The sequence below is a fragment of the Cynocephalus volans genome, chromosome 6 (assembly GCF_027409185.1).
Source record: "Cynocephalus volans isolate mCynVol1 chromosome 6, mCynVol1.pri, whole genome shotgun sequence".
In the NCBI taxonomy this organism is placed as follows: Eukaryota; Metazoa; Chordata; class Mammalia; order Dermoptera; family Cynocephalidae; genus Cynocephalus; species Cynocephalus volans.
The window spans coordinates 33,067,690-33,094,105 of NC_084465.1; the positions used below are offsets into that span (position 1 = coordinate 33,067,690).

At 35.8% G+C, this 26,416-nt stretch overlaps 1 protein-coding gene across 13 annotated transcripts in view; it reads left to right on the forward strand.

Moving 5' to 3' along the window:
• Positions 1–26,416, forward strand: part of CADPS2 (calcium dependent secretion activator 2) — a 498,805-nt gene that overhangs the window by 103,204 nt on the left and 369,185 nt on the right. For all 13 annotated transcript variants that reach the window (XM_063101364.1, XM_063101369.1, XM_063101373.1 and 10 more), the window contains exon 2: positions 14,819–14,932. In XM_063101364.1, coding sequence (XP_062957434.1) covers positions 14,819–14,932 — 114 coding nt within the window. The remainder of the gene's footprint in view (positions 1–14,818; positions 14,933–26,416) is intronic.

A 26,416-nucleotide genomic window follows, 5' to 3' on the forward strand; every position in this document is an offset into this window, starting at 1 on the left:
TTTGTATGCAGTTTACCAGTTTAGGCCTCCTTTTTGGAAAGGACAGGACAGAGGTGCAGTGCTAGTTACCTACACAGTAGCTGTTCTCTAGCCATCCTTCTTTCTTAATAGACCATTGGTTTTGTTCAGATATCAGGCCTTCATTATTTTACAGGGGTGGCTGGATTTTTCTCGAGTCACCAGGGTGAATCTTGCTTGGTCAGTCATGGTATTCCATTTCCCTTACCCCAGTGCTTTCTTTAGGAATGGACACATGAACCAATTCTGGCCAGTAACATGTGGGGAAAAATCTGATAGAGGGTGTGCTGTTTCTGGGGAAGTTTTCTCTTCTTTTTCAGAGTAAAATATTTCTTCATCAGTCTTTGATTGTTGTGCAAGGGTGCTTTGCAGAGAGTTACAGTGGATTTCTTTGGAGTTAATAAGCTTGAGTACAAAAGTCAGCACATGGAGCATGTAGATAGATGGAAAAGGTCTGGGTCCTTGATGACTTCATTGTGTGACTGAATTAACTGATTTTGGAACCTCTTACCTTGGGACTTCTTGAGATATGTGATAATAACCTCCTGTATTGTTTAACAGGCTGTTTTGAGTTAGGGCTTCTGTTACTTTTCAATCAAAAGCATCCTAAATAAATTAAGGGAGTAAGATAGACCATAATGTTTACTTTACTGAGATTCTGCTGCTACTTATGTCAGAAAGATGGTCAGCAAAGATGGTGAGCTGCAAGTCCCTTACCTTCCTCCTCATCTTCGCTTTCTTTTTGATAGCCATTTCTCATCCATGATCTACCCAGTTTAGAAAGAAAGCAAAAACTTCAAACATTTCTGAGGAACATAAATTGATATCATCTTTTCTTCTTCTAAAATCAGCTCTGTCAAAACACTTGTTACCTACTGGAAAAGGCCATTGTGTGGCATGGAGCTGGTCAGCACACTTAAGCTTTTAGATCGGCATGTAGTTGTCTGCTGCCGAGTCTGTCTGAATACTTCACGGTGAACATAAAATTGCTGTTTCTTGCAAATATGGCTTACACATACGGAACTTTGCCATGAAAAAGCAGATGGTACCGAGGCACAAAGTTCTTCCTGCCTGAGAACAATATCATCTGCAAAACAGAGCTACTCATGCTGCAGCTTAACAAAGAAATCCTTTGCTGTTTCTCTAGGCCTCTCTGAGTCTGGCTGAACTTATTATTTGGACAACATACAAGCTCTCTTGGAATTCATTTTATGATTGTGCCTAATTTCCTCCTCCTCCTCCCTCACTTATATCACTGCTGGAGTCATTGCTCAGTGGTTATGACAGGATACATGCCCAGGAAAGTAATAGTGAATGGTGGATTTTCTTCTGCTGTAGACGAATGCACATCAGCAAATGTTGTGCTTTGTGTGGGGTGTATAGATGACTGGCATTCATGTTTAAGGAATCTGCATCTTAGTAAGGAGAAAGCCACACAGGCAAATGATAGATGTATATATAAGGTGCAGAAATCGCACAAAGAGGATAAGATGACTTGATTTGGGGCAGCAGGAGGAAGTAGGTTCTTGGAGGTCTCATCTGAGTTAGTTTCTAAAGGATGAAAGGGTATTCCAGGCAGAGGGAACAAACTGTGCTAAAGGCACAGTGACACAGACCAGCAGGTCGGGATGGGGTTTTGAAGGTAAGTGGGAAGGAGGGGAGCTTTTACTCACCTCTCCAGGCTCACCAAGTCATGTGATGCTTTGCTAGGCTCTGATGGTCCTATGTCTTGACCTGGGTGTGGAGAATGTGACTTGAGAAGTTCCAGAGGAAACCCCAAGGGTGGCCAGTGGCTAAGAGCATGTCAGTCAGATGTACCTGGCTCTGCCCCCGAGTTTTGTGAACTTGGGACATTTTCTTAACTTCTTTGGGTCTTAGCTTCTTCATTTGGAAAACAAGGAACCCACCTCATAGGGAGCTGTTAACATTAAAATAATCCATGTAAAGAGGTTGGTCTTGTGCTTTGTATATAGTAAATAGTCAATAAGTGTAACCTATTATGTCTAGTTGTTAAATTATGCATATATTAAGCATGGTCAAGGGGAAATCATATTGTTTCAAAAGGCTAGTCCCCTCACCTGCCTTGACGTTGCTCACCAGACTCATTGGAAGGAAAGCATTGGCTAGAAACTTTGATGGCTCATGATGGACTCTACTGGATGGTAAAGTGGCACAGCATGAGCCGAACTTCATTCCATTTCTTGCTTTTTTCTTACTAAACCTCAAAACTTGTTTGCATAGCTTCATTGATTTTGTCAGACCTTAAGGGGTGGCTGGGGGTGGCTGGGGTGGGAGTGACTTTTGATTGTAATAACTTCTTAGAACGGCTCCTAAGAGTTGTTTCTCTTTCAACTTTCTAGCTCAGCAGTCATCTCTGAATTGCTGGTTGCAACAGAGATCACTCAGGCTGCAATTTATGATAATTGGCTTGCGTTTGCTTTTGATGTGCTTATGTTATTAGTGGGGACCATTAAAGGCTGTGTTAAGGTCCTTTTCACTCAGAGTGGTGAATAAAACAGATGCTGTTAATGAATAAGATGGTCCTAAAGCAGACTTTTTGGAAAATAATGACAACAGGACCTGCCAGTTTTCTCTCTTATCTACGTGCCACCTTGTACAGCACCATGTTCAGGGACAGGACAGAGAGTCCTGTTGAAAAACTCAGTACTTAACTTGATCATCTCTTCTAAGATTCAGCTGAACGGAGACATAGAGTCAAATAGGAACACTCCAGCGGGTTAAGCAGAACATAGTGATAGAGTAAAAACTATGGACTTGAGTTCAGGAGACCTGGGTTATGGTCCCAGTTCTATGACCCAACTGGTTTTTTACCTCCACCTCTTGGTCTGTTTTCTCATTCTTAACATGGATAGACAATAACAACTGCTTTACTGTCTGACAATGAAAAACACTAGGCAAATACTTAGGCATTGAATTTCAGCTCTCGTTAGGTTTCTCCTCTGTTGTCATACCACGGAACTTTGCCTCCAGCTTACATACAGTGGAGCCTGCTGCTGGGCAGGAGGCCATACGTCTTGCACAACCTTCAGCATAGTGCCCTGTTCATCTCTGTCTTCCAGGGACAATGACCATTACACACATTTCTCTGTACCAGCACTGTTCTATTGAAGTATCGTGCGAGCTACATATGTAATTTAAAATTTTCTAGTAGCCGTATTATAACACATAAAAAGAAACATGAAAATTATTTTGATAATTTATTTTACCCTGTTTATCCAAAATGTTTTTTAAACGTCACCAATTATAAAAATATTGGTGAGATATCTTTTATATGTATATATATATGTTTTTGAGTATTTGAAATCTGATATGTATTTTAAATTTAGAGCATGTGTCGACATGGACGAGCTGCATTTCATTTGCTCGTTACCCTAGTGTGGTTAGTGACTACTGTATTGACAGCACATCATCTGTTGTTAATTGTTCATCGGCATCCATCTTAAGATTCATTGTTGTCTGTGTCCTCTGCAATTGCTGAATAAAATGACCATGTATTTCTGAAATAATAGCAGTTATAAAGCATTTAATCTGTTAAGCCCTTTAATGCTATCACCTCATTTAATACAAGAGCACTATTAAATTGTATTGTTACTGCTGTCATTGTGTAGATGATGAACTTGAAGCACAGAGGTTAAGGGACCTGCTTAAGATCCTACAACTTGAGGGTTTTCCTAGATGCAAACAGAAAAGTAGTCTGACCCTAGAGCTCTTAATTACTTCATCCACTGCCCTCTTAATGGCTATAACTGTATTAGTCCATTTTCTGTTGCTTATAACGGAATACCTAAAACTGGGTATTTATAAAGAAATGAAATGTATTTCTTACAGTTTGGGAAACGGGGAAGTCCACAGTCCTGTGGCATATCTGGTGAGGGCCTTCTTCTTGATGGAGGCTCTGTACAGAGTCCCGTGGTAACACAAGTAGTCACATGGTAAGAAATGGCAAGAGCTCTTTCATGTGCTCTCCTTATAAAGCCACCAGTCCACACCCATGATAAACGGATTAATCCAATCATAACAGCATAGTCCTCATGATGCAATCACCTCTTAAAGGCCCCACCTTGCAAATACTGTAATCAGAATTCTAACCATCTTAACACTGTTATATGGAGACCAAGTTTCCATCACATGAACTTTTGGAGGATACATTCAACCCACAGCAATAACCTTACTATTTAATGAAATAGGGTAGGATATCTATGATAGGCTGTTTTTTGATCCACTGTGGGAAATTAGAGTTTTTTAATAATTTGCATAATAAACTGAGGTTTTTTTGTGGGGGTGGGTGGGCATAGGAATAGAGGATGTTGCCATCCTTGTAAGGAATAATTTCGTAGCAACCGATTAATGTTCATTTGTCCCTTAGTTCGCTCACTCATTTTTTTTTTTTTTAAATATTGAACTCATTCTGTGTGCTCGGCATTTTTAGTATAGGGTGAAATAAATGAGCTAAAACCAAATTCTTATCTTGAAGTAGCTTATCCCATTCTAGCAAGGGAACTTAATTAATAAGCAAATAAATGCATACGGGCTATGTATAACACATCAGCTAGGGATAAATACAATACCTCTTATTGAAAAAAAAATCTGTGGCTATGGGGGAAATGGAATAATATGGTAATTGGAAAGAATATAGGCTTTAGGATCAGAATACGGGTTCAGATTCTGTCCTTACCTGGTATTAGATGTGAGGTTAAACAAGATGCTTAACTTCTTTGAGCTTAATTTCATCATTTGCAACAATACTCTATAGGAATTTTAGGAAGATTGAGACATGTTGGCCAAGGGTACAGTTAAGCAGGATGAAAAAGTTCTGGAGATCTAAATGTACAGCATGGTGACTATAAATAATATTGTGTACTTGAAATTTGCTAAGAGAGTCGATCTTAATGTTCTCATTACACACATGCACGCAATAGCTGTGAGGCGATGGATGTGTTTATTAGCTTAATAGTGGTAATCATTTCACAGTGTATACCTATGTCAAAACATCATGTTATGGGCCTTAAATATATACAGTTTTTATTTGCCAATTATATCTCAATAAAGTGAAAAAAGAAAAATAATAAGATGTGTGGAATGTGCTCAGTATAGTATGGAAGGGAAACTCCCGGAATTCATGGACTTAACACCTGCAGTTTCAGTATTCACTAGCCCCTCCCGACCCCCAACACCCCCCCCCCCAGGGTTATTTCTCTCTCATGTAAAGGAAGTTGGGAGGTAGGTGGTCTAGAGTTGCAGTGCCGCTCCACATCATGTGGTCTCGGGCTCTTTTAATCTTGCTGCTCCACTCTCTTCATGGGGCAAGGTGACAGTTCCAGCAAGCACATCAAATTCCAACCAGCAGAAAAAGACGAAAGGGAGAAAAAGGCAAAAAGGGTTTGCTTCAGCCACCTTTTATGGTTTCCCGTAAGTCATGCACACATTTGCTTACATCTTATTGACCTTAACATAGTCACTTGACCATATCTACACCTGCTAGGTGAGGCTGGTATTTGTAGTCTTATAAGGGCATATTCACAGACCCAAATATTTGCGCTTATGTAAGTGGGCAAGAGAGGTTATTTGGATAGGACATTATTGGTATTAGTGCCTCCAACAGGATTTATAATACATAAGACGTCGCTGGGACCCTCTGTTATTCTGTTCTGATACGCAGTTTGGGGAGCTCTGTTGTTTCAGAAACGTGGAAGGCACTGAAAATTTTTGCCCCAGTGGTTTGATGTAAATGTTTTTGATAGAGTGTTGATAGAATGGGAAAAAGAAAATAACACCTATCTTTTAGTCTTTTTCTGTTAATGTCTTTTACTGTATCTAATTAACAGGCCTTAAGGCTATGTCTGTGTGCATTTTAATGAACATTTAAGCCTGGAATAAATTCTTTTAGCTCCTTGAAAAACCTTTCTCTTTCTACCTTTCTTTGAGGTATACGAGGCAAATGCACACCTACCCTTCAGTCCTGGAGATACAGGACCCACTAGTCACCTGCCACTTTGCTGTGGAATTGACTGTGACTCCCTTTACTAACCAGGATGTCGGGCAGCCCTCACTGTGAGTGTTAAGAGTCCTCCTGGGGACTGCAGGTCAGGACAGGCTCCACGCAGCAATAGTTGCTGGGTTCCCTAGTAGCATATTGGCTGGTATCCTGCTGTAGTAAATATCTTGGCATAAATCTTCAGTTGATCCGCAATTTAGAATGAAAAAGCTAGAATCCAATTTGAACATCAAAAAATACGTAAGAAACATAAGACATCTCTGAACTCTATAATCTGTTTTTCTTGTGGCCATTATTACTATGGATAAATTATCATAGCTACCCAGGATTTAGAAAATTTAGCTTTTACTGTCAGTATTTGAAGTATTCTTTTTATAAGGCTGACCTCTTGATTGTATTTAGATATTTGCAAAGATATTTATGTTCTAGTGAAGTTTCTGCATTGTAGTTTTATATGAAAAGTTCTTTTAAAATTTCTATGAGATTATTTCTGCTGGTCAAATTTTTCTTTATATTTGAAAAATATTTTATCATCCATTGATAAATATAGTAGTTTGAAGACAAAATATGGGCAAAATTAAAAGTCTGAATAATAAAATCATCTGTCTTGAAGAATATTAATTGATAGATTGTATCAAACTGAGGGAGTATATTTAATCATAGGATTTGGGATTCTTTACTTAATCCTGAACTGTCGAATATTTTTATAATGACCTGGATGAAGACTATGGAAATGTCTTATTTCATTAGTGGATATAACAAAACTAAGAGAGGTATGTGGACATTGGTGAAGGAATCTGAATTCTGAAAAATATCAAAATCAACTGAAACAATGGACCAAACCTAGCAAGATGAAATGCTGCTTAATCATGCACACATAAGAATGTTTTAGAAGTTTTTATTGATTATAAGCACAGTGTGAGTCAGTTGATGTGACTGCCAAGAAGAGTTAATTGGTTTTTAGGTTGAATTAATAGACATAGAATGCTTAGAATGTGGGAGGTGGTCCTCTCACTTGTCTCCATGTTGGCCATACTGTGCTGGGAGAATTATGATCAGTATACCCAGTGCATTTTAAGAGGGACACTGCTATTGTGATCAGTTTCATTTGCTTAGTTGTATAGCTTTCAAAGTGCTTTTTCATGTACTTGGTAAAAATTTAACATGCTTATTTTATGAACCAGAATGCATGCTTAGGAGAGTACCCAGGATGTGGAAGGGAGCTGGCAAAGTTTATCCTAGAAAAGAGAAGACTCGCAAATAATCTAGTACCTGTCCTCAAATTCTTGAACTGCTATGTTGGAGAAAGAAGGTAACATTTAGTCTTATTTTGCCTTGGATAGTACAGAATGAGGGTTGTGTGGTGGCCATAGAGAAGCAGATTTAAGTTTCTTATAGCTGCCCAAAATTAGGTTTCATTGAGGTAATAAAGGTATGTGTGTATGTGTGAGTTTGTGTTTTAATAGGCCCATATGGAGTCTGAGAGACGACTTGTAGATTTTGTAAAGATTAAAGCATTGATTAGAATGTTAAATAGGATGATTACTGTGGTTCTTTTCTGACTCTCTTGGTCTAAGTTTCCTTGAAATCTTCAAGCTTGAAATGTTAAAAATTTTCTACCAGAAAGGAGAATTGTCCAATCTTCGTGCAGGATAAGATTTCAACTATTTGCAATGGATTATAATTGTTCTGAGTTTAAAGATGCGCTAAGTTACTATTGTAGTTTATATTAAATCAAAATTAGTTAAAATTTGAGTAGATAATAGGTCCTGTGATTTAAAACCAAAAAACGAATAAAGTGGTATAGGTTGAAAAATCTTTCAGTCTTATTTACTGTCCAGTTCCCATGGCAATCTTTCTTCTATAGTTTCGGTCTGCATATGGAAGCAAATTCACATATATGTTCTTATTTTGTCCATTTTCTACATGAGTGGTGGCTTATTTTACATATAATTCTATAACTTGCTTCCTTCCCAAAGGTATTTTGATAATTTTTTGTATCAGTGAGAAGAGAACTTTTACATTCTTTTCATGCAGTTAATAGTATACCACTGTTTAGATTAGCATAATTTAGTCTCCTATTATCATTTATGTATTTGTTTTTTGCATATGATGCAGCAAATAACCTTGTACATTTGTCATTTTGCATGTGTGCAGGTGTATCTGTAGTATCAATCCAAAAGTGGAACTGCTGATTCCAAGAATAGGTGCATTTATTGCCAAATATTTGTCATACTCCTCTTTTTGTCATACCAATTTATATATTTCCGAACATTAAAAATGACCTCTCATGTAATTTTAATTTGCGTTTTTCTTAAATGAATGAAGTTAGAAATGCTTTCATAGCTTATTGGTTATTTCTTTGATCATATCCTTTTTGTCCATTTTTCTGTTGATTTATTGGTCGTCACCATATCAGTTTCTAGGAGCTCTCTATAAGCTTGGAGATTAGTTCTTTGGGATATTAGTTGCAAGTATTTTTTTTTTTTCTGGTTAGTCTTTTTCTATTTTGCTTATCATAGTTTTTGCCATGTAAAATTTATTCTCAATTTTTGTGCAATTAAATTTATGACTTTTGGAATTTTTTAATAGAGTTTATTTCTTAGAGCAGTTTTAGGTTCAAAACAAAATTGAGCTTGAGTGAAATCTGCCACCAGAACAGAACATTTGTTAAAATGGATAAACCTACAATGACACATCATTATCACACAGAGTTTATAGTTTTCATTAGGGTTCACTCTTGGTGTTGTGCATTCTATGAGTTTGGACATATTTATGAGTATAATGACATGTATCTACCATTATAGCATCACTAGTTTCACTTCCCTAAGATTCCTCTGTGCTCCACCTATTCATCCTTCCCTCCCCCTGCTGATCTCTGGCAATCACTGATCTTTTTACTGCCTCCATAGTTTTGCCTTTTCCACAGTGTCTTATAGTTGGAATCATATAGTATGTAGCCTTTTCAGATTGGCCTCTTTTACTTATAGCTGTCCAAAATTACTTAGTAAAAGGCGAAAGATTTATATGTTTTGAAGAGAAAGGAAGATATCCAAATGGCCAACAGACATATGAAAAAATGCTCAACATCACTCAGCATCCGGGAAATGCAAATCAAAACCACATTGAGATACCATCTAACCCCAGTTAGGATGGCTAAAATCCAAAAGACTATGAACGATAAATGCTGGCGAGGCTGCGGAGAAAAAGGAACTCTCATACATTGTTGGTGGGACTGCAAAATGGTGCAGCCTCTATGGAAAATGGTATGGAGGTTCCTTAAACAATTGCAAATAGATCTACCATACGACCCAGCCATCCCACTGTTGGGAATATACCCAGAGGAATGGAAATCATCAAGTCGAAGGTATACCTGTTCCCCAATGTTCATCGCAGCACTCTTTACAATAGCCAAGAGTTGGAACCAGCCCAAATGCCCATCATCAGATGAGTGGATACGGAAAATGTGGTACATCTACACAATGGAATACTACTCAGCTATAAAAACGAATGAAATACTGCCATTTGCAACAACATGGATGGACCTTGAGAGAATTATATTAAGTGAAACAAGTCAGGCACAGAAAGAGAAATACCACATGTTCTCACTTATTGGTGGGAGCTAAAAATTAATATATAAATTCACACACACACATACACACACACACACACAAACCGGGGGGGGGGGGGAAGAAGATATAACAACCACAATTATTTGAAGTTGATACAACAAACAAACAGAAAGGACATTGTTGGGGGGGAGGGGGGGAGGGAGAAGGGAGGGAGGTTTTGGTGATGGGGAGCATTAATCAGCTACAATGTATATCGACAAAATAAAATTTAAAAAAAAAATTACTTAGTAATATGCATTTACGGTTCCTCTGTATCTTTTCATGGCTTGGTAGCTCATTTCTTTTTAGTGCTGAATAATATTCTATTGTCTCAGTGTACCGCAGTTTCTGTTCACCCACTGAAGGATATCTTGGTCGCTTCCAAGTTTTGGCAATTATGAATAAAGCTGCTATCAATATCCATTTACAGGTATTTGTGTGGACTTAAGTTTTTAACTCCTTTGGGTAAATACCAAGGAGTGTGAAGACTGGATTGGTAAGAGCGTGTTCAGTTTTGTAAGAAGCCACCAAACTGTTTTTGCAAAGTAGCTGTACTATTTTGCATTCACACTAGCGATGAATAAGAGAGTTCTTGTTGCTCCACATCCTCACCAGCATTGGGCGTTGTCAGTGTTCTGGATACTGGCCATTCTATTAGGTTTATGGTAGTATCTCATTTTAGTTTTAATTTGCATTTCCCTGGTGACCTGTGATGTGGGACATCTTTTCGTATGCTTATTTGCTATCTTTGTATCGTCTTTGCTGTTGTGTGTCTTAAGTTCTTTGGCCCATTTTTTTAATCTGGCTGTTTTTTGTTTTGTTTTGTTTTGTTTTGTTTTTTATTGTTGAGTTTTAAGAGTTCTCTGTATGTTTTGGATAACAGTCCTTTATCAGATATGTTTTTTGCAAATATTTTCTTCCAGTTTGTGGCTTGTTTTCTCATTCTGTTGACAGTGTCTTTCACAGAACAGAAATTTTTAATTTTATTGAAGTTCAGCTTATCAATTATTTCTTTCATGGATCTTGCCTGTGGTGTTGTATCTGAAAAGTCATTGTCAAATCTAGGGTTATCTAGATTTTCTCCTGTGTTATCTTCTGGAATTTTTATAGTTTTGCATTTTATATTTAGGTCTGTGATTCATTTTTAATTTTTGTAATGGATGTAAGATATGAGTCTAGATTCATGTTTTTTTGTTTCTGTTTTTTTTTTGTTGTTGTTGTTGTTGTTGTTATGTGGATGTCCACCATTCCCGCACCATCTGTTGAAAAGACTTTATTTTCACCATTGTTTGCTTTTGCTTCTTTGTGAAAGATCACTTGATTATACAAGTATTTATATGGGTCTATTTCTGGGGCCCTTTGTTCCACTGATCAATTTGTGTATTCTTTTGCCAATACCACACTGTTTTGATTACTGTAGCTTTATCATAAGTATTGCAGGTGGGTAGTGTCAGTCCTTCACCTTTGTTCTTTTCCTTCAATATTGTATTGACTATTCTGGGTCTTTTGCCTTTCTATATAAACTTTAAAATCATTTTTCAATATCCACAAAATAATTTGCTGATATTTTGATTGGGATTGCATGGACTCTATAGATCAAGTTGGGAAGAACTGACATCTTGACAATATTAAGTGTACCTATCCATGAACATGGACTATCTCTAGATTTATTTAGTTCTTTTTTGATTTCTCTTATTAGAGTTTAGTAATTTTTCTCATATAGGTCTTATACATATTTTGTTAGGTTTATTCCTAAGTATTTTATTTTGGGGGTGCTGATGTAAATGGTATTGTGTAGTTGATTTCAAATTCCATTTGTTCATTGATAATGTATAGGAAAGCAAATGATTTTTGTATATTTAACCTTGTATCCTGCAATCTTGCTATAATTGCTTATTAGATCCATGATGTTTTCATTGATACTTTGGATTTTCTACATAGACATTCATGCCATCTGCAAACACAGTTTTATTTCTTCCTTCCCAATTTGTATATCTTTTATTTCTTTTTCTTGTCTTATTACATTAAGTAGGATTTCCAGTTTGATGTCGCAAAGGAGTGGTGAGAGGGAATATCTTTGTCTTGTTTCTGATCTTAGTGGTGAAGCTTTCAGTTTCTCACCATTTAGTTTGTATAGTGTTAGCTGTAGGTTTTTTGTAAATGTCCTTTATCAGGTTGAGGAACTTACCTCCTATTCCTAGTTTACTGGGAGATTTTATCATGAATGATGTTGCATTTTGTCAAATGCTTTTCTGCATCTATTGATGTGATCATGTGGTATTTCTTCTTCAGCCTGTTGATGTGATTGATTACATTAATTGATTTTGAATGTTGAAAAGCCTTGCATGTCTAGGATAAACTCCACTTTGTCATGGTATGTAATTGTTTTTATGTTTTTTAATTTAATTTGCTAATATTTTGTTGAAGATTTTCGCATCTACGCTCATGAGAAATACTTTAGGTTTCTTTCCTTGTAATGGACTGTGGATCTCGAGTCACAGATCTTTTTCAAATGTTTAAAGGAATTCTGTCCTGTTTTCGTCTAGTGCTTTTAAGGTTTCATCTTTATACATTAAAAGTTTTAATCCAATTGGACTATAATTTTGTGAATTATGAGGAAATTTAATTTTTTTCTGAATGGCTACCCAGTTATTCTAACATCATTCATTGAATAGACCATCATTTACTACTGATTTGAGGTGCTATACAGGTATTTTATAGTACTTTTTTTAATTGTATTTGGGTCAATTTCTTGGGTATGTTCCACTGTTCTCTCTATGTATTGGTGTATGATATAGTTTATTTTGATAATGCAAATAACTTTTAGGGAACTCTTCTTTCTCACAGCTATCCCCAGTACTAGATTTTAATTTAATTTCCTTTTTCTCTCCATGTCTTGTGTATGTGGAAATGTAGACCTCCTCTCTATACTAATAAAATATCCTTTTATTGACTTTTTGTATATCACTGTAATATCTGATGCTATTATATGTCTTAAGTGTAACTGTGATATTTTTAATTCATGGAATAGTTGAAACCCAGTATTTAGTCAGGTGCCTCTGATGTGTTTTGTGAACTGTACCAGCTTTGTTGGAGTTTCCAAGAAGACGGTTTGCTCAAATCTCCTTTCCTTGTTTATATCTGCAAATTTTCCACACCATAATTACCACAAAGTAACTCATTGTTATAATAGCTAAATTTAAATACTAATAAACTAGAAATTGCAGAGATGGTATTTTAGAGGAATATTTGAAGAGCAAATTGTCTTTGATAGAGATTGAATGAAACAATACACAGGTTCTAGTTTTTAAACACTATTTTATTAATCAAGTGAGGAGTTGGAACAAGTGATCTGTAAGTTCCCCTCCAGTTCATTGTCATTCTCACATGCATTTCCATTATTTTACTGAACACTTGGTTTCCAAGGTGAGGCCCTTTTTGGCGATTCCCAGGGCTTGGCAACTAGAGTGCTCTCAGCTGCCTCACTCTCAGCAATTGCTGTCCCATTTCCATCTGGCACCTTTTGTGAACCATGCTCAGGGAGCTAAAGTCATGGACTTAATTTGCCTTGCTAGTACACACACATACAAAAGGTCCCTACTTTCATTTTCTTCATATTATAGAAATAGAGATTGTAATATAATGGTGATGTTCCTACATTTCAGCTTGGCTTATCTTCCCTTAAAAGGAAGGAGATAACCTGAGTAAAGAAATGGAATGGTCTCTCTCCACTGTTCAGGGCAAGAGGCTTTTTTTTTTTTTTTTTTTTAACCCCTGGGTACAATAAGACATTTCTTTCAGTCTGTTACTACCAGCAACATTTTCTTTACAAACTGTCTGTGTTGTCTCCTAAATAAACCCATTTTTGGAAAAGAGCTTGTCCTCCTTTATATTTGAATGGCATTTTAATAAGCCTTTTGAACAGATTTAAACTTATTTCACATCAGCCTTCTTTTAGAAGCCAAATCATATCAGTTTGTTTAGTCTTTCTAATCCTTTAATCATTTTATCCTCAGTTCCAAATGCTTCACATCTCTCCATAGATTCCAGAACTGGTCTGAGTTCTTTAATAAAGTCTGATGAAGATCAAATGAAATAGAAGGATCACCCCTTTGCTGTTCCTGATGTATTTCAGGATTTGGTGTTTTATTTCCAAGACTATGTTGTTCTCTCTCCAATTAAGCAAAAAAAAAAAAAAAAAAAAAAAGAATGCTTCTGCATGACCTAGGAAGTATATGCACCTGTAGTTGGGACCAACTTCATGGGCATGAGCCTGTGCAGTTGCCCAGTGCTTAGAAGAGCCCCAATACTTGGTTTCATGCTCTGTGCCTAATGTCATGGAGTTCTTAATAATTTTTTAATAAGAGGCTCCTTGTTTTTATTTTGCACTGAGCCCTACAAATTAATTAGGGTCCTCTGCTTGTATTTGATGACTACAGGATGTTTGTAAGTCAGAACCTAAGTCTGAACCACCCTCAGTAATAATAATGCGAGCTAGACCTATGGTGAGGAAATCTGGTTGTAAACCTGTGCCCCCACCCTGGTTCACAGCTCTTCCCCCAGCACGCTAGAGGAGGCACTCACTGCTGCCCATTGCCTCTTCTCTTTTGGATTTGTCTCCTCCTCATCATTCCTTCCTTTATCTCAGCTCGGGCATTGATGTGTGTTTGTTCATAGAATCCCAACTTTTGGCACCCAAAGTTGTTCTTTCCAGGGGATTCTTTCTCAGGGTCCCTTCTGTCCTTTACAGTCTTCCTTCTATTACCTCTTGTCCAAGGCATCATTCACCCATATCCAGGAGTTCTTGTCCTCTCTGCTTTCTCTGTTCAGGACAGCTGGCAGTTTGTGCAATAGTTAATTTCTCATTCAAATGTTAAATTTACCCCATTTCCTCAAAGAGACTGGGGTGGTAATTGCAGGAATTCTGTTTGGGGTAGAAATGTGGATGCCATTTCTATATCACGATTTCAGAGTATATGGGAAAGTGACTTGGAAACATTTAAAATTTAGCCGTTAGTGCAAGTAGTAGGATGTTTTAGCTTTTATTTTGTTTTACCGTAAAGTTAATTCTAGGTGTATGTAGTTAATATATATACAGCAAATATAACTTGTAATAATTTTTTAATTTCATGCATTGGCTAATTTATCAGCTTCTTTTCTCTCTTTCTTGTAGCTTAACAAACAACAGTTGCAGTTACTCAAAGAACGGTTCCAGGCCTTTCTCAATGGGGAGACCCAAATCGTAGCCGATGAAGCATTTTGCAATGCAGTTCGGAGTTACTATGAGGTGAGTTTAAAGCGCTTTGTTTTTAGCATTCTGATGCTTTCTTAAGGATTTTTTAAAAGTGGTTTTCCCATTTTGAGAAACTCACTGGTATGACAAGAAAGCTCTGAGTTTGCAACCTTCCTGAAAGCATTGTCAATTCTCTTTTGCAATTTAAAAAGTCTAATTCCTCAGCCTGGTTATGAGAGATAAACAGAATTGAAAATTATTCAAATCTTTTGAGGAGAAGTAAACTGTTTAGAAAAATCTTCTGGCAGTGATTGATACAGCTGAATATAGCTATCTTTAGGTCCACATGTCTAAATTATCCTTTTTAGGTGGGATTTCAATAGTACATTGCTATCTTATGCCATTTTGTTTCCTAAGCTTTATAATAATTAAGGCCAATAACTAATTCCAAGAGGAAAAATTGAATTCTCTATTATTATAGATGGAATAATACAACCAATACCATCTTTCCAGTTCTGAATTTTTAGCTTCTGACTCATCGAGAATGCTCTATGGATTTCCTATGAACACCAGTTTTCACACATGGTCATTAACTGCTTCAGTGAGTTGCCAGTAGGTGTTATGTTTAGAGAGTTCTCTTTTTTTCTAAGCATTTCAGAGTTACATGGGGAATATATCATAGTTTACTTATGCAACTCCAGGGAAGTTTATATTTCCCTAAGCCTTGGCCTATTGAATTAGATAAATGTGGAAGTCTTGCTTACCAAATATGTATATGACATTAATCTTGTGGCAATAGTGGTTATGTTATCTAGCTGTTGACTCAGAATATCTTAACAAGTGCAGGACCTCAAAAGTCTTAACACTGTTGGTGAAAATGTAAATTAGTACAGCCGTTATGGAAAACATTATGAAGGTTCCTCAAAAATCTGAGAATAGAACTATCATATGATCCAGCAATCCCACTACTGGGTATTTATCCAAAGGAAAGAAAATGAGCATACCTAAGAGATATCTGCCCACCCATGTTTATTGCAGCACTATTCACAATAACCAAGATATGGAATGAGGCTAGGTATCCAGCAACAGATGAATGGATAAAGAAAATGTGGTATATGTACACAATGAAATACTACTCAACTATAAAAAATGAAATCCTGTCATTTGCATATTTACGGCTGCATGGATGAGCCTGGAAGACATTATGTTTGATGAAATAAGTCAGGCACAGAAAGATAAATACCATGTTCTCACTCATATGTGGGAGCTAAAAAAAAAAAAAGTTGAATTTTTAGAAGTAGAGAGCAGGGGCCGACCGTGTGGCGCACTCGGGAGAGTGCGGTGCTGGGAGCATAGCCACGCTCCCGCCGCACAGGTTCGGATCCTACATAGAGCTCGGTGAGGGCGACACCAAGCCAAGGGTTGTGATCCCCTTACCGGTCACAAAAAGGACAAAAATTTAAAAAAAAAGAAGAAGTAGAGAGTAGAATTGTGGTTACTAGAGGCTGGGAAGGAGAGGGGGGTCAGGTATAGGGAGAGGTTGGTTAATGGACACAAAATTACAGCTAGATAGGAAAAATAAGTTTGAGTTGTCCAGTAGTGCTGAGGATGTGTGATTAATAATTTATCATATGTTCTCAAATGGCTGGAAGAGAGGAACTCAAGTGTTCTCATCACAAAGAAATGATAAAGTTTTGTGATTATGAATATGATAATTGCCCTGATTTGATCATCACACATTGTATACATGTATTGAAATATAACTGTGTACCCCATATGTACAATCAATCTGTGTCAATTAAGAAAAATTCCTTTCAAATAAAAAAAATATCTTAACAATATGTAACCTTATGTTTCATCTTACAAAGCCTGAGTCTTACACAATGAAATCGTACCCTGAATCTTAAAAGATGAAATGTAAGGTCCTATATTTGTATTATGTGGTAAAACAAAATAAAAGCCAAAAGCCTGTGTTCAGAATGAATGAAATTTAGCTCATGGAAGTAATTTTTGTAAAAATATGTAAATTTTAAAATAAAACAGCTCATTTTTAGTTTTGATAAATATACCAGGGCACTATAAGATGATAACGTTAGGGAAACTGAAATTGGGTAGGGGGATGAGGGAATTCTTTGTTCTGTCTTTGTAACTTCTGTGTAAACCTAAAATTATTCCAAAATAAGTGTTTTTTAGAAAGTAATCTTAATATGATGTGGCCACAGTTTAGTAAAAGGCACACTTAAGTGGTGCTGATAAGAATACCATAACTAATGAAGAAAAGGGAATCCCCATTGTATTCTACATGAGGATTGTGTTTTCTTCTGGGCACCATATATAAATAAAAAAGATGTGGACAAATTTAGGGTAATCAGGTTTGAAATATATTGTTTAAAATATGGTACTTGAAGGAACTAGAGGTATTTAGCTTGGAGACAGATGGGGCTTGTTTTGTATACAGTTCCAAGAGTGAAACTAGGACTAAGCTTAAAACTCATATATGCGGAGTTTGGTTGCACTGCCCCCAAACAGAATGGAAGGGTGAGTGCAGCGTCACTAGAGGCTAGATTCAGGCGGCACCTCACAAGCACTTAGGATGCTTATTGTACAAACAGGTCTCAGAGCCCTGCCTTGTACTTGTGGAATCAGAATTTCAGAATCTGTGCTTTTAGTAGGTTCCAGATAATTCCTCTTACAACTGGTGGATTGCTAACCAGTGGAATTAGATGATTACTGTCTAGGATTGTTACAGAAAGAGATGTAAGCGTTGAAGAGGTGATTTGACTAGGTAGCTAAGGGTTTTCTATTCTTTTGGTTGTATTTCTAGGTAGTGTTTATTTGTGAGACTACATCCAATTTGTCTTTGTGCAACCCTAAAAATGGTGTTAAGATGTATGATATTAATAACATGTTTGTGGAGGCTATACTCCTCATTTGGTGAGCATCTGAGTTATTTGTAAACCCGGATTTTCTGACTCTTTCTGGTACCACAGTTGTTTCACACTTGCCATTTTGAACATACCTATGTCAGGTACTGTGTAAAGCACTTTAAACAGTATTTTTATTTGCAGTCCCAAACATTTTAGAGATTACAGTATGTTAAAAATATTTACCTTTATAAACAGGTAGCATTATTCCCATCTTACAGATGAAATTGACTTGTGTTTAAAGCTGTGTGGCTAATTAGTGGCATATCTAAAACTTTACTCTTTCCACCAAAACTTATTAAAAACATATTTGAGGGTTCAACTCAAAACCTATTGAACACAAATTCCTGGGGATGGGGCCCCCAATCTGAATTTTGAACCTGTACCTTGATGATTTTGATTCACACTATAATTTGAGAAACATGTTGATATAGATCTTACAGCTTCTAGATATGTATTGCATGAAGGAGTCATTTCTAGTTACCGTTGTATCCCAAGTTTAGCATACAAAAACACATTTAACAAATATTTGTTGCGTGAGTATTGCAGCATTTATTGCTCTTTCTGGAAATTGTGTATTTTGTTCTTTTCTTTATTCTTATTTTCTCCATAATTTTCTTTTAAAAAAAGTATCACTTTAGTGTTGCTGTGGAATTTCTTTTGAATATGACTGTTCTCGATTTCATGATTTTGTGTTTCCTTGAAGATGCCAGACATGTGAGAAGCATGGTTGGGCTTTTGTATTCTTTCTGATTGAGATTTATAATTTTGTGACCTTTTTTGGCTTCTTACATCTTCGAAAGTCTATTTTTTCAGGGATGTTACATATTATTTGCTATATGCAGCTATTTTCAACTATTAGTAATCTTTTAGTAGTGATATTTAGATTTATTAGGCTTTAGTAGCCTTTCTCTGTGATGCTCATTTCTAATCATAAATGTATACATACACATGCATAGACATGTGTGTATATGTATATACATATATGTGTGTATATATGTGTATATATATATATATATGAAAAATCCTAAAAAATGTGTATTACCAGTTATGTTGAAATTTTCTCTCTCAACTTCATAAATTTCATCTTTATTGAAATTTCCGTCTTTTCTGTCTTGATTGATATTTTCATGGCACATTCAATTTTTTCTAAAAGGTAAATAATTTTTATTTAACTAGATCATGCCAGTAGTAGATCTTCCTAGGTGTTTATATGTGGTATTCTCTTGGGTGTGTGTCTTTGTGTATCTGTACCTATGTCAGTTTAAGTGAGTATTTACTGTGCATACTATTCAATATGTTACATAAAAGCATATACTACATAGGTAATAATGATTTTCATATGATAATATAATTTCTATCAGTATTTTTTGTGAGATATCTTAAGTACTATAAAATAATAAAAATAATATAGAAGATATGTTTTTGAAATTTCATAATTTTTTCTCATAAAGTTGGCATAATTAGAAAGAAAATGGATCCAAACATATAAACCACCTAACTAGGAAGACCGTATGAGGTTAGAGAAGGACCAGAACAGGAAAAATAGAAAGAAATGGCAGGCAGTATGTGTAACTACTTAATAAAAATTGGCAGTTATAATCTTGATAATTTTATGGCTGCTAATAGATTCTGCTGTACATTCATCTTTTTTTGATTGAAGGGTTTTTTTGTTTTTTTTTAAAGGTTTTTTTTGTTGTTGTTTTCCTTCTATCAAGCATCTCACTGTCTAGAGAAAGGCATAAACTGTACACTTATTCTACAAATATTTGCTTTTCCTTTCTGCCCATATCTTTTTCATGATTTTTGTTTAGTTTTGTTTTTCAGTTTAGGAAACTTCAGTTAACTCTGCAGATGGGTAAACATAAGTTTATTCCAATTTGCTACTTTCCAAGTTGTTCTTCCCATCAGATATCTGCTTCTATTTCACCTGGATAAATTCAGGTGCAACTTCATTCAAATATAATAATGACAGTGTGATTTATAATAGGTATGTGCAAAAGTAAATGGCCTTTCTCTTGAAGATTTCCAAAAGACAGTATATAGTTGCTTACCAGACACTTTTGGCAGAATAGAAACTTTCAAGTTGTCATTTTGCCAAAAAAAGAAAAAGAAGGATGTTAGAGATTTTTGCTTTCTTCTTCTTTCTTTTTCTTTCTTTCTTTCTTTTTTCTTTTTTTTTTCCAGGCTTGGCTTTGTTTACAACTTTTCAGAAAGGATGTATAGTTTTCTTATTACTTCTATTTGTTGATGTTCTCTTCTGGCTCGAAGGAATGAGAGTTATAGAATTATTTAATCCTTTAAAAATTACAAAAGATGTTTTAAAATGGTCTTTTCACCACCATCACCATTTGCTGTTCAGATTTCCTGCTTATATAAGACACATGAGAATTCCTTCAAACACATTTTAAACATTTTTTTCAGTACTTTTTCTTTTAACATGAAATTTGTAAATAGTCATTTTCATCTCAAAAATTGAGATCTATTTTTGGCCCTTTTATTGCATATTTTTATGCAGAATGTAGCCTTAAACTCTAGAATTCAGAAGACTACTTTGAATATTTCTTTAAGAATGCTTTTTAATAGAAGTAATATATGTTTATGTTAGAGAATTTAAAAAATATTTAAAAATATTAAAAAGAGAAGTTTCTGTAAACCTAAAACTGCTTTAAAAATAGTCTATTAATTATAATAGAAGAGAGGAAAATATGCAAGCATATTACCTATATAATTCTAGCACCTATAAACAACTCCTTTTAACAGTTTGGTGTTTCTCTTTTAGAATCATTTTAAATTTTTGCATAATATTATGCCATAAGCATTTTTTAATATCAAATATCCTGCATAAACATGCATAATAACTGCATAATAGACCATTGTGTGCCTATAACTAAATATTAATTAATTTTCTTCTTACGTTAGACAATGTTTTCTCCATTTCTGCCTATTGAAAAAAATGCTGAAATGATCATTTGTGTTCTTAAATTGGTTATCTTTGATAAATTTCTGCAAGTAGAATTACTAGATGATAGATGATGAGCATAAGATCTTTATACACATTACCAAATGGCTCTCAAGAAAAGTAGTAACAATTTACGCTACCATAACAACATACAATGGTGCTGGGTTTTTTCCCTGCATACTTGATATTATCAAAGTAAACGTCCACTGTTAGGTTCACTCGTTTTTGTTTTGCTGTTAGCGAATTTTAACATTGTCATATTGGTCATTGATATTTTTTTCTTTGTGAATTATCTGTTTCATGTCCTTTGTTTTTTCATTTGGATGTTCATCTTTTAAATACTGATCTTTAGGTGTTGTTTACAGACCAAGACAACTATTAACCCTTTGTTTTGCTGCAGTTATTTTCTTCAACTTGATTTTTGCCTTTTCCATTCATTTTTTGTAAGTTTCCTTACCTCTTATATTCACTCATTTCCTGTTCTGGTAGAGTGAAAGACATGTTCACATTCCAGGTAGAGAAAACATCCCATTTTATTTTCACTGGGTTTTATTTTCTTGTTCATAAATCATTGATGACAGTGGTTTGCATCATACTTCTCTCGCCATTCCAGCTACCACCCCACCTGAATTAGTAGCTCTTTGACTTCGGTTCCAATCAAGATTTGAATATGCTGGTGTAACTTGTGCTGTTGCTGGGGACCTGTTTCCCCATCTGTAGAAGGGGGAGGTTAATCTTTAAAGCTCCCTCCAACTGCACAGGTCTCCAAGTGTTAGTTTGTTTCTTCGTGCTTCTCCTTTTCTTTGTCCCTCGTGCTCTTGTATTTCCAAAATGTGAAGAACAAAAAAAGGAACATGGTTTGATACTATACCTTCAGGACAAATCTCCAGGAGATGATTTTGGAATCTTCATACCCATTCTTACTTCTTTGTCTTAGAATACTAAGGAACTTGACTTCAGCAGTCAGCTTCTTCCCAAGGAGTCTGGGACTATCTGCTCCAACTTCCCACTACTACTAGCAGTGAGTTTGGTGTCATTCTTTCGCATTTATCTGCCCTCTTCCCCTGATATTGTACCCTCATTCTTAATATTTATTTAAAAATTAAATGCAATTGTTTAATTGGTTTGTGAAAACTGAGAAATTTTTAAGACATTTTTTGTTTTGTTTTATGTGATTACCTTGCTTTTTTAGAATTGGTATGTACAGCGTGTTACTCAGTCTTTCTTATGTGTATAAGCTAGAGGGAGAGGGTCTGGGAAGATCAGCATTTAAATATTTTGATGAAATTTTTTTATCATTTTATGTTGGAATAAAAAGATTTACTTTTCATATTTCAAAGGATGTTTGGCCTGTCAAAATCTCTTTTAAACTTTGCTATAATGCCATGGAAAAAGCCTATTTTTTTCATAGTGAATTGATGATAGCTAAGTAAACCAAGATTGGCAGCCTCTGGCAGGAGGGGATTAAAAAAAGGTCAATACATTCATAGATGAAATCCAGTAAGCAGTAATGAGAAGTGAGGGTTTAAATTTGCATTAAGCTCTGCAGATCACGTTGTATTTGTTATATTTCATATTAGCCATTTTATTTCACATCATATTATAAGGATGGCATTTTAAGTTAAGTATTCTGTAAGAATCTGGAAAATGTATTTTTGTGTCTGAGATTCCAATTTCTATTTAGGGCATCTGGGTTTATGCTGCCTGTCAGTGTTGTCTGTAGAGCCACCTGCATTTTTGATGGCATCTATTTTGTCATAAAGATTGGATAATGCATAGATTATAGAATTTTGTTGCTTGAAGATAGCTGAGGAAGTCATCTTGTTTGAACATTTTCCTCCTCTTTCTTCACTCATTTTTAGAAGAAAATGAGATCATGAAATTTTTATGCCCACCCAACAAATTTATGGCAGAGGACAGGGCTAGACCTCCCTCTATTAACTCTTCATCTTCTCTTTTCTTCTATCTCTCTGTTCTTATAACGAGGATATTGCATCTTTACAGGTGAGCTGTGAGTGAGTAGACTGAGTGCACATTCCCAGTTTAGCCAGTGAGCTACAAATTTAATCCAAACCACATAACCACCAAGAGGAGGAGCATCGGTGGTTCCCTCAGTGCAGCATTCTCTAATTCCCAGACCCAAAGAGGGAGTGCTGACTGTACGGTTATCACATTGTGAGATAGGGCTTTGACAGGTCTGAGATGCTTTTGTGTGTGTGCGTGTGCGCTACAATTTAGTCTTTGTTTTTTTAAATTATTTATTTTAATTGACACATTGTAATTGTACACATTTGTGGGGTGCCATCTGATGTTTTGATACATATATGTTGTATAAAAATTGGGTCAGGGAAGTTAGTGTATCCATCACCTCATGCATTTATCATTTCTTTGTAGTAAGAACATTCAAAAGCCCTTCTAGCTATTACATAATATACAGAACTTAACTGTTAACCATAGTCACCTTACTGCATGATAGAACAACAGAACTTTTTCTGCTTACTGAAAGGTACTTTTATATCCATGGGCCAACCTTTCCTTGTTTTCCCTTCTCTCCTCCCCTTCCCGGTCTCTGTTAACCACTGTTCTACTCTCTGCCTCTATAATATCAACTTTTCTTTCTTTCTAGATTCCACATATGAGTGAGATCCGGTGATATATGTCTTTCTGTGTCTGGCCTCCTTCACTGAACATAGTATCCTCTAGGTACATCCATATTGGCTGGATTTGAAATGACGGGATTTCATTCTTTTTTATGGCTGAACAGTATTCCATTGTATATATACATACACCACATTTTTTTTTCTTTCAATTTATTTGTTTTTGGACACTTAGGTTGATTCCACACTGTCTTTGTATACTTTGGCTTGGAACCATGATTCAGGAAGAGTTTACCCTCATACCTGTTTATAAACATTTTAAGGGATTGTTTGTAACTATCAAGCTCTTAGACATTCTTGGTTCTTTAACTAAACAGCATCAGCAAAACCATATTTTTCTTCAGGGAATACTCCCAGTAAGTGCTTAGAGAACCTGTGAGCAGTGGCACTGCTGCAGCTTTCTGATGAGGAGGCCCATTTGGTCTCAGATTCCATTTTGTAAGAGTACTCCTTCATTAATCATGGAAATGCTCTTTAACTTTAAATGTCTTTCCTTAGGAAGGTGTTCAGTTTCATTTGTTTTAATCATCTTGTCAGCTTAAAGTTAAGTAACATATCTTTAAACACCTATGATTAGTGATTGGTTATCTACCTCATTAGACAAACGCTATCTCATGTGTATAGTTGGTTTTTTTTGGTTTTGGGGTTTTTTTGTTTTTTTGTATCAGAAAGTTCTTTCTCACTTTAGAGTTAAAATTTTCCTTTATTACATTAGTCACTTTTCAATTTCTAAAAACATTCCAGGGTAAATAACGCTGCTTCCCTGATTCCATGCAGCTGAAGCATCATGAAGTTTGTGATTGCTCAGATGTCACTCTTAAGTCAGCTAAATGCATTTCCTCTGCTTATCTTCTGTCTGATTTACTCAGTGGTGCTTTTTGTCATTCAACTTCTATTTTTATTTATTTATTTTTTTATTTTTTATTTTTTTTGTTAATAAAGAGCTTTACCAGGCTGACTTTTATTTTTTTATTTATTTATTTATTTTTTTTAAATTTTATTTTGTCGATATACATTGTAGCTGATTAATGCTCCCCATCACCAAAACCTCCCTCCCTTCTCCCTCCCCCCCTCCCCCCCAACAATGTCCTTTCTGTTTGTTTGTTGTATCAACTTCAAATAATTGTGGTTGTTATATCTTCTTCCTCCCCCCCCCCCCCCCGGTTTGTGTGTGTATGTGTGTATGTGTGTGTGTGAATTTATATATTAATTTTTAGCTCCCTCCAATAAGTGAGAACATGTGGTATTTCTCTTTCTGTGCCTGACTTGTTTCACTTAATATAATTCTCTCAAGGTCCATCCATGTTGTTGCAAATGGCAGTATTTCATTCGTTTTTATAGCTGAGTAGTATTCCATTGTGTAGATGTACCAAATTTTCCGTATCCACTCATCTGATGATGGGCATTTGGGCTGGTTCCAACTCATGGCTATTGTAAAGAGTGCTGCGATGAACATTGGGGAACAGGTATACCTTCGACTTGATGATTTCCATTCCTCTGGGTATATTCCCAACAGTGGGATGGCTGGGTCGTATGGTAGATCTATTTGCAATTGTTTAAGGAACCTCCATACCATTTTCCATAGAGGCTGCACCATTTTGCAGTCCCACCAACAATGTATGAGAGTTCCTTTTTCTCCGCAGCCTCGCCAGCATTTATCGTTCATAGTCTTTTGGATTTTAGCCATCCTAACTGGGGTTAGATGGTATCTCAATGTGGTTTTGATTTGCATTTCCCGGATGCTGAGTGATGTTGAGCATTTTTTCATATGTCTGTTGGCCATTTGGATATCTTCCTTAGAGAAATGCCTACTTAGCTCTTTTGCCCATTTTTTAATTGGGTTGCTTGTTTTCTTCTTGTAAAGTTGTTTGAGTTCCTTATATATTCTGGATATTAATCCTTTGTCAGATGTATATTTTGCAAATATTTTCTCCCACTCTGTTGGTTGTCTTTTAACTCTTTTAATTGTTTCTTTTGCTGTGCAGAAGCTTTTTAGTTTGATATAATCCCATTTGTTTATTTTTCCTTTGGTTGTCCGTGCTTTTGGGGTCGTATTCATGAAGTCTGTGCCCAGTCCTATTTCCTGAAGTGTTTCCCCTATGTTTTCTTTAAGAAGTTTTATTGTCTCAGGGTGTATATTTAAATCCTTAATCCATTTTGAGTTGATTTTAGTATACGGTGAGAGGTATGGATCTAGTTTCATTCTCCTGCATATCGATATCCAGTTATCCCAGCACCACTTGCTGAAGAGGCAGTCCCTTCCCCAGTGAATAGGCTTAGTGCCTTTGTCAAAGATCAGATGGCAGTAAGTGTGTGGGTTGATTTCTGGATTCTCTATTCTATTCCATTGGTCAGTGTGTCTGTTTTTATGCCAGTACCATACTGTTTTGGTTATTATAGCTTTGTAGTATAGCTTAAAGTCAGGTAGTGTTATGCCTCCAGCTTTATTTTTTTTGCTGAGCATTGCTTTGGCTATTCGTGGTCTTTTATTGTTCCATATAAATGTCTGAATAGTTTTTTCCATTTCTGAGAAAAATGTCTTTGGAATTTTGATGGGGATTGCATTGAATTTGTATATCACTTTGGGTAGTATGGACATTTTCACTATGTTGATTCTTCCAATCCAAGAGCATGGAATATCTTTCCATCTTCTTGTATCCTCTCTAATTTCTCTCAGCAGTGGTTTGTAGTTCTCATTATAGAGATTTTTCACCTCCTTGGTTAACTCAATTCCTAAGTATTTTATTTTTTTGGTGGCTATTGTAAATGGGCAGGCTTTCTTGATTTCTCCTTCTGCATGTTCACTATTGGAGAAAAGAAATGCTACTGATTTTTGTGTGTTGATTTTGTATCCTGCTACTGTGCTGAAATCATTGATCAATTCCAAGAGTTTTTTTGTAGAGGTTTTAGGCTGTTCGATATATAGGATCATGTCATCTGCAAACAGGGACAGTTTGACTTCATCTTTTCCAATCTGGATGCCCTTTATTTCCTT